The sequence below is a fragment of the Lynx canadensis genome, chromosome B1 (genome assembly GCF_007474595.2).
Source record: "Lynx canadensis isolate LIC74 chromosome B1, mLynCan4.pri.v2, whole genome shotgun sequence".
In the NCBI taxonomy this organism is placed as follows: Eukaryota; Metazoa; Chordata; class Mammalia; order Carnivora; family Felidae; genus Lynx; species Lynx canadensis.
In genome coordinates this window covers 132674524-132688933 of record NC_044306.2, presented here as the reverse complement: position 1 = coordinate 132688933, position 14410 = coordinate 132674524, and the positions used below count along the sequence as shown (strand labels likewise).

The window sequence follows — 14410 nt, the reverse complement described above, 5'->3', positions numbered from 1 at the left end:
AGTGTGGAAGCTGAATGCACGTGCCCCAGAAAGAGTACAGCGAATTCACAATACATTGACGGTCATGTAGGCATAGGATTATAGGACGAACGGCCCTGGCTGTCCAGATAAAGATCAGGATCAGTCCTTGCTCCACTGTCTTGCTGGCTAAATCATATCTAAAATAATGTTCAGTTCTGGGTATCAGTGAGTCCGAGGGCTCTAGGTAAACTGGTATGTGTGTATACAGCAGAACCGGTGGGTGGCTGGGAGGTGACCCATATCACATGAGGAACAGGAAGAAGGACTTGGAGAAAAAACTTCCATAGGCTGTGGGTGAGAGCAGACAGGGGAGGTGACAGTAAAGCATGAAGGGCTCTCAAAGAAGAAGCAGTTATGCTCATTCCATATTGTTCCAGAAGGCAACACTAAGCCTATTAAGTAGAAAGTCATACATTAATAATATAAGAATATTATAATTTTAAGTCATTTTTATAGTTATCAAAGTTATTATATTCTGAAATTTCACATTATATAATTATTATTTTTTAGTATTTCAATAATGATAATTATAAAACTAACACTATAAAATCACTTTTTAGCTAATATTGGAGCTTAGCCCATGGAATGAGTGACCTTACTTCTCCATTGTTGTAAACTTTTCAAGATTCAGGATGGAATCACTTCTTAGAGATAGTGTCTCTATTCTGTCAGATAAATTTTAAATGAAATTCTTATGTTGGGAAGGAGAACTGACTAGACTATCTCTAGGATTTTTGGGCTAGAAGATGTTGGGCTCCAGAACTTGAGCTGGCTCTTTGTCACACACAGCTGGTTTCCTACCATTTAAAACCAGGGGTGGTTTTTAAGGAAACCACATCGATACAATCTTCTGATCTGCACCCATATCAAATTCTAAATTATATCAGAATTGTCAAGAACTAGTACAATCCAAACACATGCTAATAATTTGGGCCAGTTGGAACAAAATGAACTGAAAGACAACACTATTTACAAAAGCAATGTAAGCATTGCAAAATTATCTGAAATTCTGACCACCACATGGGCCAGGAGAAGAGCCATGGCCAAATTATACTTGTGAAAAAGATAAACTAAGCCAAACAAGAAGATTTGGGAGACCGTCATCATTGATATATCTTCCATTCGTTTAGTGAGGCAATTATTAACTGTCATATTTTTGATGTATTAAAGAACACACTTTTATCTAGTAACAGTTCTGTGGTGTGCTTCTAAGAGAATTTCTAATTTTCATACACACAACTGCCCAAATTTCTTCAGTGATGGTGATTTCATTCTTGTGTGAAATTACCAGACAAAAGTTATCTTCTTTCATCAACATCAAATCTTATTGTAAGAAAATAGCTCCAGTTTTTAAAATATAATATAGCATATTTGCCTAAATTTTATGTTTAGAGCATTTTCATAAAACAAGGTCTATTTAAAATAATATGAATAGTGAGCACAATCATTGCCTAATACCTTCAAATTAGGTCCATGAAGTATTTAATTAAGGCCCCCAAGAAGTAAGAAAAGGAATAGAATAAATAAGAGAGAAGATGGTGTAACTTCTGGTACCTTCCTTCCGTCATAATGATGAGGACCAGGTAAGACAATGGAGCAGTTCTCAACTGGTGTCCCTCATGAGAATGAGGCCCTCATATTCTGTAATAACCTTTCCTGACTACACTAAATAAATGACCACCTCAGGCCTGGAACTTTCACAGAAATATGACAAGTGAAACTCCTGAAACTCACTTCTGCTTTGGGTTTGACATTCCTTTCCATCTTAAACAATTGCTAAAATACAATCACGGATTTAAAAAAACAAAAACAAAAAACTGAATCTGACTTTTCATCTCTAGAGCCCTGTAGAAGGCAGTTCAGTTCGTTCCAGTTATCTGGAAACAAAACCAGGAAAGAGGCTGATCCTGGTCCAGGCCAGTTGGGTCCCTACAGAGATGTACAGACCCGCGAGCACAGAGTGTACTCCCTCTCCAGCAAAAGCGGCCGCTGAAGACAAGGATTACCTGCATAAACTCCATAATTACTATGGGGGCAGAAAACAGAGCATATACTCCAGTGACTGCTGGCAATCGTACTATATTCCCAGATCAAGAGCAGATTATACAATCAGCCCCGAGGACTAAATGTGTTTGGGGAAAGTAAAAAAGAAGGAAGAGTGGGTGAAAGTGTGCCAGCAAGCTGTCAAAGACAAGGAAGATATCGGTCTATAAAACGATAGATTTTGTTGCATGCTATATGTATTGCCCCAGTTGATTTTGGGTTTTCTAGTAACTCAGTAAATAAGATTTCTGTGGAAGTTACCCAATGAGTTAATTAAAAAGGATTCTGGAATACAGAAAATCCATTCCAAAGGGAGGAAAAACAAAACTAAAAAATATTGTGAGCCCGCCCCCCCCCCAAATCCCCGAAAAGCAAAATAAAAACAAAACAAACAACAAATAAGACACCAAAACAAGCAGGGGAATGAGATGCAATAAAGGAAATCAGCTCGACCACAGTATCAGTAAGAGATCACAGGCGGTTCCGGGCACTACTGATTTTGAGGGCACACTACAGGAAGCCACCACCGAGGGCCCAAGCATGACCTCACTGCGTCCACAAGAGGAAGGGAGGCCAGGAAAGCGATGCAGATTCAGCACGAGGTGAGCAGCGGGAGGTCCTCACCTTTATTTCCTTGAAGAAGGAAGCAGTTTCGCCCTCAATAATTGGCTGCAGCAAAGGGCTTCTCCGCTTGCTGGAGGGGGATCCCTGCGACAGGCGGTGACAGTTGGTTACACTGCGAACCCCTCTCCCTTTCCCGCCAGGCCTCTGCTTCCTCTGAATCACTAGGGTTTATTACTGCCTTCGAATTATATACTCTAAACCCTCCCCACCAAAAATTCCCAGGAAAACCAGAAACAACCAAAGTTCTCGTCCAAGTTGGTGCTTCGCTCCAGAGCCCACAACCCAAACCAAGGAGGCCACGTTAGAGCAAGAATAGCATGTGAGTATGTGAACTGAACGCAGAACAAACCTGAGGAGGAATGTGTGCTCCTCACTCTCTCTGCTGCCTGATCGCAATAGGTACAGGAACCCTAGAACTGTTACAAGCTTCAAGTAGAACAACATAGGCCCCTCAGGTGATTCAAAGGTTGTGTGACTTCCCTGTTGTACACTCACCTTATTTAGGGACACTTACTTAGGGGCACTAAGGGCTCCTAACTGGAGAATGAAAGAACTCCTTAGACTTAATCCTTTCACTGGTTAGTTTACTAATTTATTCCACAAAAAATTCCTAGAAAAGTAGCTTTCTTCTAATGTACCTGCCTAAAGTCTCTGGAACCTCATTCCTATGAACAAGTACACTGTCAGAAGAAATACAAAGATCATATCTCAGGCTTAGAAATAAACAAGGAGAGTGGGCGCCTGGGTGGCTGAGTCAGTAGGGGGTGCCTGGGCAGCTCAGTTGGTTAAGCGTCTGACTTTAGCTCAGGTCATGATCTTGAGGTTCACGAGTTCAAGCCCCATGTCGGGTTCTGTGCTGACAGCTCAGAGCCTGGAGCCTCCTTCAGGCTGCTTCAGATTCTGTGTCTCCTCCCTCTCTGCCCCTCTCCACTCATGGGTTCTCTCTCAAAAATAATGAACATTAAGAAAAATTTTTAAAAAGAAATAAACAGGGAAGGTGCCTGGCTCAGTCGGCAGAGTGTGCGGCTCTTGATCTCAGGGTTGTGAGTTTGAGTTCTATGTTGGGTGCAGAGATTACTTAAAAATAAAATATTTAAAAAAAAAGAAAGAAAAAAACAAGGAAATTTACTTTTGTAAAAAAATTATTTTAGATTGAGAGGGGCTGCATGAGTGGGGGAGAGGGGGAGGGGGGAGGGAGAGAGAGGGAGAGAGAGAGGGAGGGAGGGAGAGAGAGAGAGAGACAGAGAGAGAGACAGAGAGAGAGAGAGAGAGAGAGAGAGAGAGAGAGAGAGAGAGAGAGAGAGAGAGAGAGAGAGAGAGAGAGAGAGAATCCCAAGCAGGCTTCATACTCAGGGTGGAGTCCAATGCGGGGCTCAATCCCACAACTCTGGGATCATGACCCGAGATGAAATCAAGAGTGAGATGCTGAACAGACTGAGCCACCCAGGCGCCCCTAAACAAAGAGGTTTAAAGCAGGAATGGAAGAGAGGCAGCTAATGTAAGCATGCATTTTAATAACAACATAAAAGCAAGGCCATGTCTGATTGAAACGTTTAAAAGCCATCAGGGGAAGCCCCTAATATTCCTGGAGAGGAGAGCACTGGGACAGAGGCAAGTGATACCCCAAGAGAAGGACAGGGCATTAACGCTCACGCATAAGCTGGGTGGAAAAGCCAAGACTGGAATATGGGAGGAGGGCTAGCTGGCCAGTGCCTGACAGGCCTTTCCAGAGCTGACAGCAAGTTTCCTGTCCCTTCTTTGGCCAAAAGCCGTTATGCGTAAGTCAGAGGATGGTGGTCTCCTTCCCTTTTCTTCTACCTCACGCTTGTCTGCAGCCTCCAAAAAAAGGAGGCTCTCTTGAGTTCCTTAGAGGATTTCTCCCTGGATAGGATTCCCAAGGGGGCTATCCCTTGCTTGGAGGGAGAGAGCTGATTATTAACAGTGGGCCCTTGGGACAGAGAGGTCTGTGGACTGGAGAGGCCTAGAGAAACCACAGGCCTGTCCTGCTGGCACTCTGTCTCTGAGGAAAGGGGTGGGCGATCCACCCAGCATGAGTCAGATGGATGTATACGTCAAAGCATGCCGCCCAAAAGAAAACAAAACTCTATCAGCTTCACATTTGGTCATTTTTGGCAAATGTAGCCTCAGTAGTCTCTGATAAATCCTTCACTCCTCAAGCTTATGAACCATAAATATTAATGACAGGTTTTAACTATGAAAGACTACTCTTTAATGAGAAGGCAGGTTAGGGCTCTCTTAATATAGCCAGGGCCCATTCCAGCAGGCAATCAACCACAGAAAGGCGCCGTACTCACAATGATGGGTATGGTGTTGGCTCTGGACAGGATCTGTTTGACCAGCCGGTATCTGTCATACAGCGGCTTCATGACCTGACGTTCGTTCTTGGTTACCTGAAAGCAAGAGTGACGCAGCTGAGAAGCCTGCCTCTGGTGGTCAGGCTGTCAGCAGCTCAAGCTCAGGGCCTGGGGGAAATACAGATGATTCAACTCCACTCTCGCCATTCTTGCAAAATATACTTAAACTGATAATATTTTTCAGCCAGTGAATGTTTAAAATATCGACTTTAGTTGCAGACCTTTGGAAATCAGCAGCATTGCTTTTCCTCAATCAAAGCTATGACCAGAATTCCCAGGTGATTCAGGTTCAGGGAAGAAGAAAGCATGTATTTCTATAATACTTACGGTGCAGCTCTGTAATCCATTTTTTTTTTTTTACATGTTTCTCTCCCCATGAAATTGTTTTTAAGGACAAGATTCTGGCGAACAGTAGGTATTCAAGGAACATCTGCTGCAAGACTGCATGGACTGACTCCTCCCCATAGCCCTAAAATCTGGCAGGGCACTCACAAATGTTTAAAGAACAGCCCCTTCAGGCAGTGGCGGGGTGGGGGGGGGATGACATCCAACTCCCTGGGGTTTGGTACTAGAAGCCTGTCGTCATTTGCTGCTTCTCCTCTCCTGTCAAACCTCAAGCTTCAGAGATAAACTAGGCTGTCTCCTACCTCTCTGCCTGGTCCTGTATGCCCTGCAAAGGCTGCCTCCCTGCTTCTTGGTTTGGCAGGTTCCAGATCAAGAGCCACTTCCCCCGTGCAGCATCTTCCAACATCCCCCATTCTGGGACACCTGCTCACTCACCTGTGTGTCACCTACTGCACCCTGTGTATACTTTGTAACTTCACACATGCTGTGCTATAGACTGAATGTGCAGGTCTCTGCCAACCTCCTTTACTGAAACTTAATCCCCCATGTAATGGCATTAAGCAGTTGGGACATTTGGAGGTGATTAGGTAAGGGTGGAACCCTCATGAATGGGATTAGTGCCCTTAAAAAAGAGACCTCCCTTGCCCCGTCTTCTAAGTGAGGACAGTAAGAGAATGGCTGCTGGTGAACCAGGAAAGAGCCCTCACCAGACACTGAATCTAACAGTGCCTTGATCTTGGACTTCCCAGCCTCTACAACTGTGAGAAATAAACTTTTGTTGTTTATAAGGCACTCGTCTATGGTATTTTGTTAGAGCAGATCTGTGGATGACACATTTTATACCCTATAGTAACTATGTGTTGGCACATCTGTCTCCTTTTTAAGACTGTAAGGCCCTTGAGAGCAGGTGTTTGTGTTTTGTATCCCTGGAAACTATGTCAGTGCCTGACATAATAGAAATATTACATGAATATCTGCAAAATGAGTGAACATTTAAAACATAAATATGTATGCAAAATGTATAGGTATGATGCAGTTCACTTGTTTACTGAAATGGCCAAAGGGATTAAGTATCTTTGTTTTGAGTTTGCTATTTGTCTTCTGTGCTTTATTTCGGTGCACACATAAGGAATGAGTTACAGCGGTAAGGAAGGGCAAATAGCATTAGCTGTGACCATTTCTCTAATGGGCCTTTTGGGCCTCCAGCTTTGAAGACAACTGTGGATTATGCATGAATGGGTCACTCCTTTGTAACCTTTTATTTTTGCCTTTCTCAAAGTGGTTAACAATAAGTAGACTTTGGACAAACTTCATGTGTCAGGATAGGATCCTGCCATTATGCAAAAACATCTTGTGGACTTATTTTCTATTCAGAGCACTAAATAATCTTTTCTATTTCTTCCTAATGTCACAATGTTAAGAGTCAAATGGAATTTTCCTATTTTTTGTTACCATATCAAAAGGAGTTTTAAAATTTTTATTTCACAGATGATTGTCAAAAAAGAAAGGGAATACAGACATCATTTTACACAAGAAAGTCTAAGGATCAAACTATGGATGTTACTACTGGACACATGTACCACAACGGCTAACATGAAAGGACACACAGTGCCAAGCATCAGCAAGAATGCTGAAGAACTGAACTCTCCTTCACTGCTGTGAAGAGTGGAACACTCTGGACAACTATGTGGCAGTGTCTACTAAGGCTGGACATAGGACTCCTAAGTTCCACTCTTTTTTTTTCAACGTTTATTTATTTTTTTGGGACAGAGAGAAACGGAGCATGAACGGGGGAAGGGCAGAGAGAGAGGGAGACACAGAATCGGAAACAGGCTCCAGGCTCTGAGCCATCAGCCCAGAGCCTGACGCGGGGCTCGAACTCGCGGACCGCGAGATCGTGACCTGGCTGAAGTCGGATGCTTAACCGACTGCGCCACCCAGGCGCCCCACTCTTTTTTTTTTTTTTTAATGTTTATTTATTTTTGAGACAGAGAGAGACAGAGCATGAGCATGGGAGGGGCAGAGAGAGGGAGACACAGAATCTGAAGCAAGCTCCAGGCTCTGAGCTGTCAGCACAGAGCCCGACGCAGGGCCCGAACCCACGAACCGTGAGATCATCACCTGAGCCAAAGATGGACGCTCAACTGAATGAGCCACCCAGGCGCCCCTCCTCAGTTCCACTCTTAAGTATATACCAAACAACCATGGCCTTAAGCTCACCAAAAGCCATACAGAATTATGTTCACAGCAGCACCTGGAAACCATCCATATGGCTAACAATGGGATGGATAAGGTATGTTCCCCAAACTGAATACTATACAGAATGAGGATGAATAAGCCACAGCTACAGGTAGCATTGTGCATTGATCTCACAAAAATAAACCCAAGTAAAATAAGCCAGACACTAAAGAATACATACTGTAACATTCTACTTCTGTAAGTTCAAAAATAAGCAAGTAGAATCTACAGAGTTAGAAGTCAAGATGATGGTTTTCCTTCATGCAGTGGAGGTCATGGTAAGGACTGGAAGGGGCTGGGAGCAGGGTTTTCAGAGGATCAGCAACATTTGTTTCTCGATACTGGTTACCTGAACTTATTTACTTTGTGAAACTGCATCAAAATATGTATTTATAATTTCCATTCCTTTCTGTATTTATGTCATACTTCAGCAAGAATTGAACAACAGCCACAGATAAGTCTGAGGAGTAGAAATGGAATGACTTGTACAATCTCACGTGTAGAATGACAAAATTTAGGACTGGAACACATGGAATAACTTTTTAAATACAAGATGTATCCATTAAATGTGTTGCAGATGAGGTTAAGGCACATCCTAATTGTCACCACATAACATGTGGAGAAATACTGTGCAAGATAAACAATAGTTTAGTGACCAAAAGACAAACCAAAAATAATCATAAGGAGCTAGCATTTCCCCATTGTGGACTTGCATCCTATTACTTGTTGCTTGGCATAAACATCTTTGGATTGTAGAGGACGGTCTGGATTTTAGAAGGAGACTTATCTGGTAAAACCAGTCAGCTATGGCAAATTTAAAATATTAAATATCTTTAAGTCTGACGGATGGAAAGAACTGATACTACTTGATTTACACCAGAATTATTTTCATGAAATATCTCTGAAGACAAAGGCTTGGTGATACTCCTAAGTTAATACAATTTTCACTCACCATAAAGCCATGTCACATGCAATTATCAGTAGTGGATTTGTTAGATGAGCCAAAATCTAACCAACAGTTACATAAACAAAGCAGGGCCTTGGCTGAACTGCTAAAAAAGGGTCAGCTGATATTAAATGGACCATGGGAAAACTGTTTGGAAGTCAATGTCTCTTATTTTTGAATCATGGGCTGCTTGGAGATTCTGTTATTGACCCAGTTCTTGGTTCTGGCCTTTAAATGAGCCAATAAAGTTCTCTGAGCCTCGGTTTCCTGATTGGTAAACTGTAGAATTCAGATTAGAAAATCTTTATGATGTACAGTTGCTTGAAGATAACTTTAGGCTAAGCATGTAATACATGGTATTTTCTATAATACTTTCACTCCTCTTGCCTCAAACCTTTATTAGATTTTCATTTAGGTGGTAGCTGTGAATGGCTTTCCAGTGTGTGGGAAAAGGGTTACTACAGAGATGTATTTTGCACACAAATCAGGACAACGTAAAAACCTAGATACAAACATCTAATGGGGGAAGGCAGCTCCTCCCATTCTGTCTTTGTTTTTGATTAAAAGAAATCTTCATTTACTGGTCTCTTACCACTTTATTTGGTTGCTCTGTAAAGTGTCAGATAATATTTCCAGGTACCATGGGAACACCAGACAATAATTAATCCACATTTAAGTAGAGGAAAGTCTTGGACAGAAATTACAAAGACCTGATGAGACAACTGCATTTGCCTGCCTTTATCTTTTGTGATGGTTTTTGTCTTAGCCTCAGATAAAACTTCCCTATAGAAATACCCATTTGGGGTCTGTTACCTGCACAACACAACAAAGGTCAAAGAGAAAATGATTGATGCTTTTAATTTGAAGATAAAGATAGAACTAGAACCATGGCATGTTAGAGCTAGACGAGCCTTGTTTTTTCATATGATGAAACTAAGCACCTGAGAGGGTAATGACTTGCCTAAGGCAGTAGATCTGGGTCAAGAACTCAGGTTTACTGACTCCCAGCACAGTTTTGTTTCCATTCACATATGAGCAAGATGTGAAGTAAAGTAGAAACTTAACATGGTTAAGACATACTAAAAATGTCACAGTGAAGCATTTTCCTCTAATAGGGCTTGACCAAGTTGTCTTCTGAATATAAAGAATTCTGCCTTCCAAGCTCAGAGCTCTGCCTGTATTGAGTTCACAAGATGTCTAGCTATCAACAGTAGCACAGAAGCACTGTGCCACCTAAAAATCTTCTTAGTAAAACAAGTGATTTGAGTTTGTGTGTGGAGGGATACCTCTGAGTCATAAAACTACTGGCAGGAGAAGACAAATGAGATGGATTCTTAGAGCTATTGCATATTGGCCCATCAACTCAGAAAATGGCAACTGTTTCCTCTTTATTATCAGGTAAAAATGGTGGACTGTGCGATGAACTGATGGCAACGGCCAACTTCGGCAAGATCCAGATCAGGATTTACATGCAGATCAAGTGGATTGATGGGCTACTCCAAGGAACAAATCAAAGCACACCTGATGGAGGGTCCAAAATAGCACCACGAGTAGGGTACTAAAATAACCAAAGTCACAACAACAGAGAGAAAGTAACAATCTCTGAAAAAACACCTCCTGAAGGGCCAGGCCCTGGGCAGTATATGACCCTCCTTTAGTGTAGCAGTGCTCACAGGTACAGAGCACACAACAAGCTTTTAAAACGCATAAGGGGCAGAAACTAGCCAAAATGATGAAACAGAAGAACTCTCCTCAAAAGAAATTCTAGGAAGTAGAGACAGCTAACAAACTGATCAAAAACTATTTAAGCAATATAACAGAACAAGAATTTACAATAATAGTCATAAAATTAATTGCTAGGCTTGAAAAAAGTATAGAGGACAGCAGAGAATTTATTGCTACAGAGATCAAGGGACTAAAATATAGTCATGAGGAGCTAAAAATGCTATAAATGAGGTGCAAAATAAAATGGAGGCGGCCATAGCACAGATTGAGGAGACAGAGGGGAGAATAGGTGAATTAGAAGATAAAATTATGGAAAAAGAGGAAGCTGAGAAAAAGAGAGACAAATAAATCCAGGAGTAGGAGGGGAGAATTAGAGAACTATGTGATGCAATCAAATGGAACAATATCTGTATCATAGGAATTCCAGAAGAAGAAGAAGAGAGAGAGAAAGGGGCTGAAGGTGTACTTGAACAAATCATAGCTGAGAACTTCCCTGATCTGAGGAAGGAAACAGGCATTAAAATCTAAGAGGCACAGAGAACTCCCTTCAGACATAACTTGAGTCGATCTTCTGCACAACATATCATAGTGAAACTGGCAAAATACAAGGATAAAGAGAGAATTCTGAAAGCAGTTAGGGATAAACGGGCCTTACCATACAAAGATAGACACATAAGGGTATTAGCAGACCTATCTACTAAAACTTGGCAGGACAAAAAGGAATGGCAGAAAATCTTCAATGTGATGAACAGGAAAAATATGCAGCTGAGAATCCTTTACCCAGCAAGTCTGTCATTCAGAATAGAAGGAGAGATAAAGGTTTTCCCAAACAAACAAAAACTGAAGGAATTCATCACCACTAAACCAGCCCTACAAGAGATCCTAAGGGGGACTCTGTGAGTGAAGTGTTGCAAGGACCACAAATTACCAGAGACATCCCTACAAGCATGAAATCTACAGATATCACAATGATTCTAAACCCATATCTTTCACTAATAACACTGATTGTAAAAGGACTAAATGCTCCAACCAAAAGACACAGTTTCAGAATGGATAAAGAAACAAGACCCATCTATTTGCTGTCTACAAGAGACTCATTTTAGACCTGAGAACACTTTCAGATTGAAAGTGAGGGGATGGAGAACTATCTGTCATGCTACTGGAAGTCAAAAGAAAGCTGGGGTAGCCATACTTATATCAGACAAACTAGACTTTAAAGGCTGTAACAAGAGATGAAGAATACCATTATATAATAATTACAGGATCTATCCATCAGGAAGAGCTAACAATTTTAAATGTCTACGTACTGAATTCAGAAGCCCCCAAATATGTAAAACAATTAATCACAAACATAAGAAACCTTATTGATAAGAATGTGGTAACTGCAGGAGACTTTGATACTCCACTTACAACAATGGATAGAACATCTAGACAGAGAATAAATAAACAGGGCCCTGAATGATATATTGGATCAGATGGACTTGACAGACATATTTAGAACTCTGCATCCCAAAGCAATGGAATATACTTTCTTCTCCAGTGCACATGGAACATTCTCCAAGATAGATAACATACTGGGTCACAAAACAGCCCTTCATAAGTATAAAAGAATTGAGATCATACCATGCATGCTTTCACATCACAATGCTATGAAGCTTGAAATCAACCACAGGAAAAAGTCTGGAAAACCTCCAAAAGCATGGAGGTTAAAGAACACCCTACCAAAGAATGAATGGGTCAACCAGGCATTAGAGAAGAAATTAAAAATCATATGGAAACAAATGAAAATGAAAACACAACCACCCAAATGCTTTGGGATGCAGCGAAGGCAGTCCTGAAAGGAAAATACATTGCAATCCAGGCCTATCTCAAGAAACAAGAAAAATCCCAAATACAAAATCTAACAGCACACCTAAAGGAAATAGAAGCAGAACAGCAAAGGCAGCCTAAACCCAGCAGAAGAAGAGAAATAATAAAGATCAGAGCAGAAATAAACAATATAGAATCTAAAAAAACAGTAGAGCAGATCAATGAAGAGTTGTTTTTTTGAAAAAATAAACAAAATTGATAAACCTCTAGCCATGCTTCTCAAAAAGTAAAGGGAGATGACCCAAATACATAAAATCATGAATGAAAATGGATTATCACCACCAATCCCTCAGAAATACAAGCAATTATCAGGGAATACTATGAAAAATTATATGCCAACAAACTGGACAACCTGGAAGAAATGGACAAATTCCTAAGCACCCACACACTACCAAAACTCAAATGGGAAGAAGTAAATTTGAACAGACCCATAACCACCGAAGAAATTGAACCAGTTATCAAAAATCTCCCAACAAATAAAAGCCCTGGGCCAGATGGCTTCCCAGGGGAATTCTACCAGACATTTAAAGCAGAGTTAATACCTATGCTTCTCAAGCTGTTCCAAAAAACAGAAATGGAAGGAAAACTTCCAGACTCATTCTATGAAGCCAGCATTACCTTGATTCCCAAACCAGACAGAGACCCCCAAAAAAAGAGAACTAGAGGCCAATATCCCTGATGAATATGGATGCAAAAATTCTCAACAAGATACTAGCAAATCGAATTCAACAGCATATAAAAAGTATTATTCACCATGATCAAGTGGGATTCATTCCTGGGCTGTAGGACTGGCTCAGTACTCACAAATCGATGTGACATATCACATTAATAAAAAAAAGGATGGAAACCATGTGATCCTATCAATAGAAGCAGAAAAGGCATTTGACAAAATACAGCACCCTTTCTTAATAAAGACCCTCGAGAGTGTCGGGATAGAAGGAACATACTTAAACATCATAGAAGCCATTTATGAAAAGCCCACAGCTAATATCCTCCTCAATGGGGAAAAACTGAGAGCTTTCTCCCTGAGATCAGGAACACGACAGGGATGTCCATTCTCACCGCTGTTGTTTAACATAGTGTTGGAAGTTCTGGCATTAGCAATCAGACAACAAAAGGAAATCAAAGGCATCAAAATTGGCAAAGATGATGTCAAGCTTTCACTTTTTGCAGATGACATGATTCTATACATGGAAAATCCAACAGACTCCACCAAAAGTCTAGAACTGATACATGAATTCAGCAAAGTTACAGGATACAAAATTAATGTACAGAAATCAGTTGTATTTTTATAAACCTATAATGAAGCAACAGAAAGACAAATAAAGAAACTGATCCCATTCACAATTGCACCAAGAAGCATAAAACACCTAGGAATAAACCTAACCAAAGATGTGAAAGATCTGTATGCTGAAAATTATAGAAAGCTTATGAAGGAAATTGAAGAAGATACAAAGAAATGGAAAAACACTCCGTGCTCATGGATTGGAATTATAAATATTGTTAAAATGTCAATACTACCCAAAGCAATCTACACAATCAATGCAATCCCAATCAAAATTGCACCAGCATTCATCCTGAAGCTAGAACAAGCAATCCTGAAATTTGTATGGAACCACAAAAGACCCCAAATAGCCAAAGTAATAATGAAGAAGAAAAAAACAAAGCAGAAGGTATCACAATCCCAGACTCTAGCCTCTACTACAAAGCTGTAATCATCAAGACAGCATGGTATTGGCACAAAAACAGACACATAGACCAATGGAATAGAATAGAGACTCCAGAACTGGACCCACAAAAGTATGGCCAAATAATCTTTGACAAAGCAGGAAAGAATCCAATGGAAAAAAGACAGTTACTTTAACAAATGGTGCTGGGAGAACTGGACAGCAACATGAGAAGAATGAAACTAGACCACTTTCTTACACCATTCACAAAAAGAAACGCAAAATGGATGAAGGACCTGGATGTGAGACAGGAAACCATCAAAACCCTAGAGCAGAAAGCAGGAAAAAACCTCTCTGATCTCAGCCGCAGCAATTTCTTACTTGACACATCTCCAAAGGCAAGGGAATTAAAAGCAAAAGTGAACTATTGGGACCTCATGAAGATAAAAAGCTTCTGCACTGCAAAGGAAACAATCAACAAAACTAAAAGGCAACCAACGGAATGGGAAAAGATATTTGCAAATGACATATCTGATAAAGGGCTAGTATCCAAAATT

The 14410-nt window shown here is 40.8% G+C and overlaps 1 protein-coding gene across 3 annotated transcripts in view; it reads right to left on the bottom strand.

Moving 5' to 3' along the window:
- FAM13A (family with sequence similarity 13 member A) overlaps nucleotides 1-14410 on the bottom strand; it is a 362178-nt gene that overhangs the window by 10557 nt on the left and 337211 nt on the right. For all 3 annotated transcript variants that reach the window (XM_030313445.1, XM_030313443.1, XM_030313447.1), the window contains 2 exons: nucleotides 5004-5099; nucleotides 2689-2772 (listed from right to left, as the gene is read on the bottom strand). In XM_030313445.1, the coding sequence (XP_030169305.1) occupies nucleotides 2689-2772; nucleotides 5004-5099 (180 nt within the window). The remainder of the gene's footprint in view (nucleotides 1-2688; nucleotides 2773-5003; nucleotides 5100-14410) is intronic.